General features: G+C 39.4%; 1 protein-coding gene across 1 annotated transcript in view; it reads right to left on the minus strand.

Annotated features, from left to right (window-relative positions):
• The window catches only part of LOC119593147 (COP9 signalosome complex subunit 5-like), a gene marked incomplete at its 5' end in the record, with an annotated part of 4,712 nt that overhangs the window by 2,440 nt on the left and 1,896 nt on the right, over window positions 1-376 (minus strand). The window contains 1 exon segment of the mRNA XM_037942112.1: window positions 68-265. Within this exon segment, the coding sequence (XP_037798040.1) occupies window positions 68-265 (198 nt within the window).

The raw sequence follows: 376 nt of genomic DNA on the forward strand, positions 1-376 counted from the left end.
TTCACAAGCAATGTTCAAAAGTATTCAAAGAAATAGATTAAACCAACAAAACGCTGGATTTACTTACTGTAATAAGTGATGACGAGCTGAGTGTGTTGACCCAGTACTTGTTCCAGAGGGAATCTAACAGCTTCTTGTCTAGGGATGACTTGAAGTATGATATATCTAGAGAATAGTACTGCTTACAATGAACACCAAAATCTTCAATCTTGTTTAGAGGAATAGTTTGGTACTCAGAGGGGCCCTCATCCGGTGGCTTGTATCCCTGCAGGCATAATAGTTTGATCTTTAGTCTGCCTCTGTTAATTCACTGGTGCTACCTACATAATTATATACCATTTTAATCCTACCCTGTACTGTGTCCAGTCTCAGGGAG

This window comes from Penaeus monodon, chromosome 31, assembly GCF_015228065.2.
Source record: "Penaeus monodon isolate SGIC_2016 chromosome 31, NSTDA_Pmon_1, whole genome shotgun sequence".
In the NCBI taxonomy this organism is placed as follows: Eukaryota; Metazoa; Arthropoda; class Malacostraca; order Decapoda; family Penaeidae; genus Penaeus; species Penaeus monodon.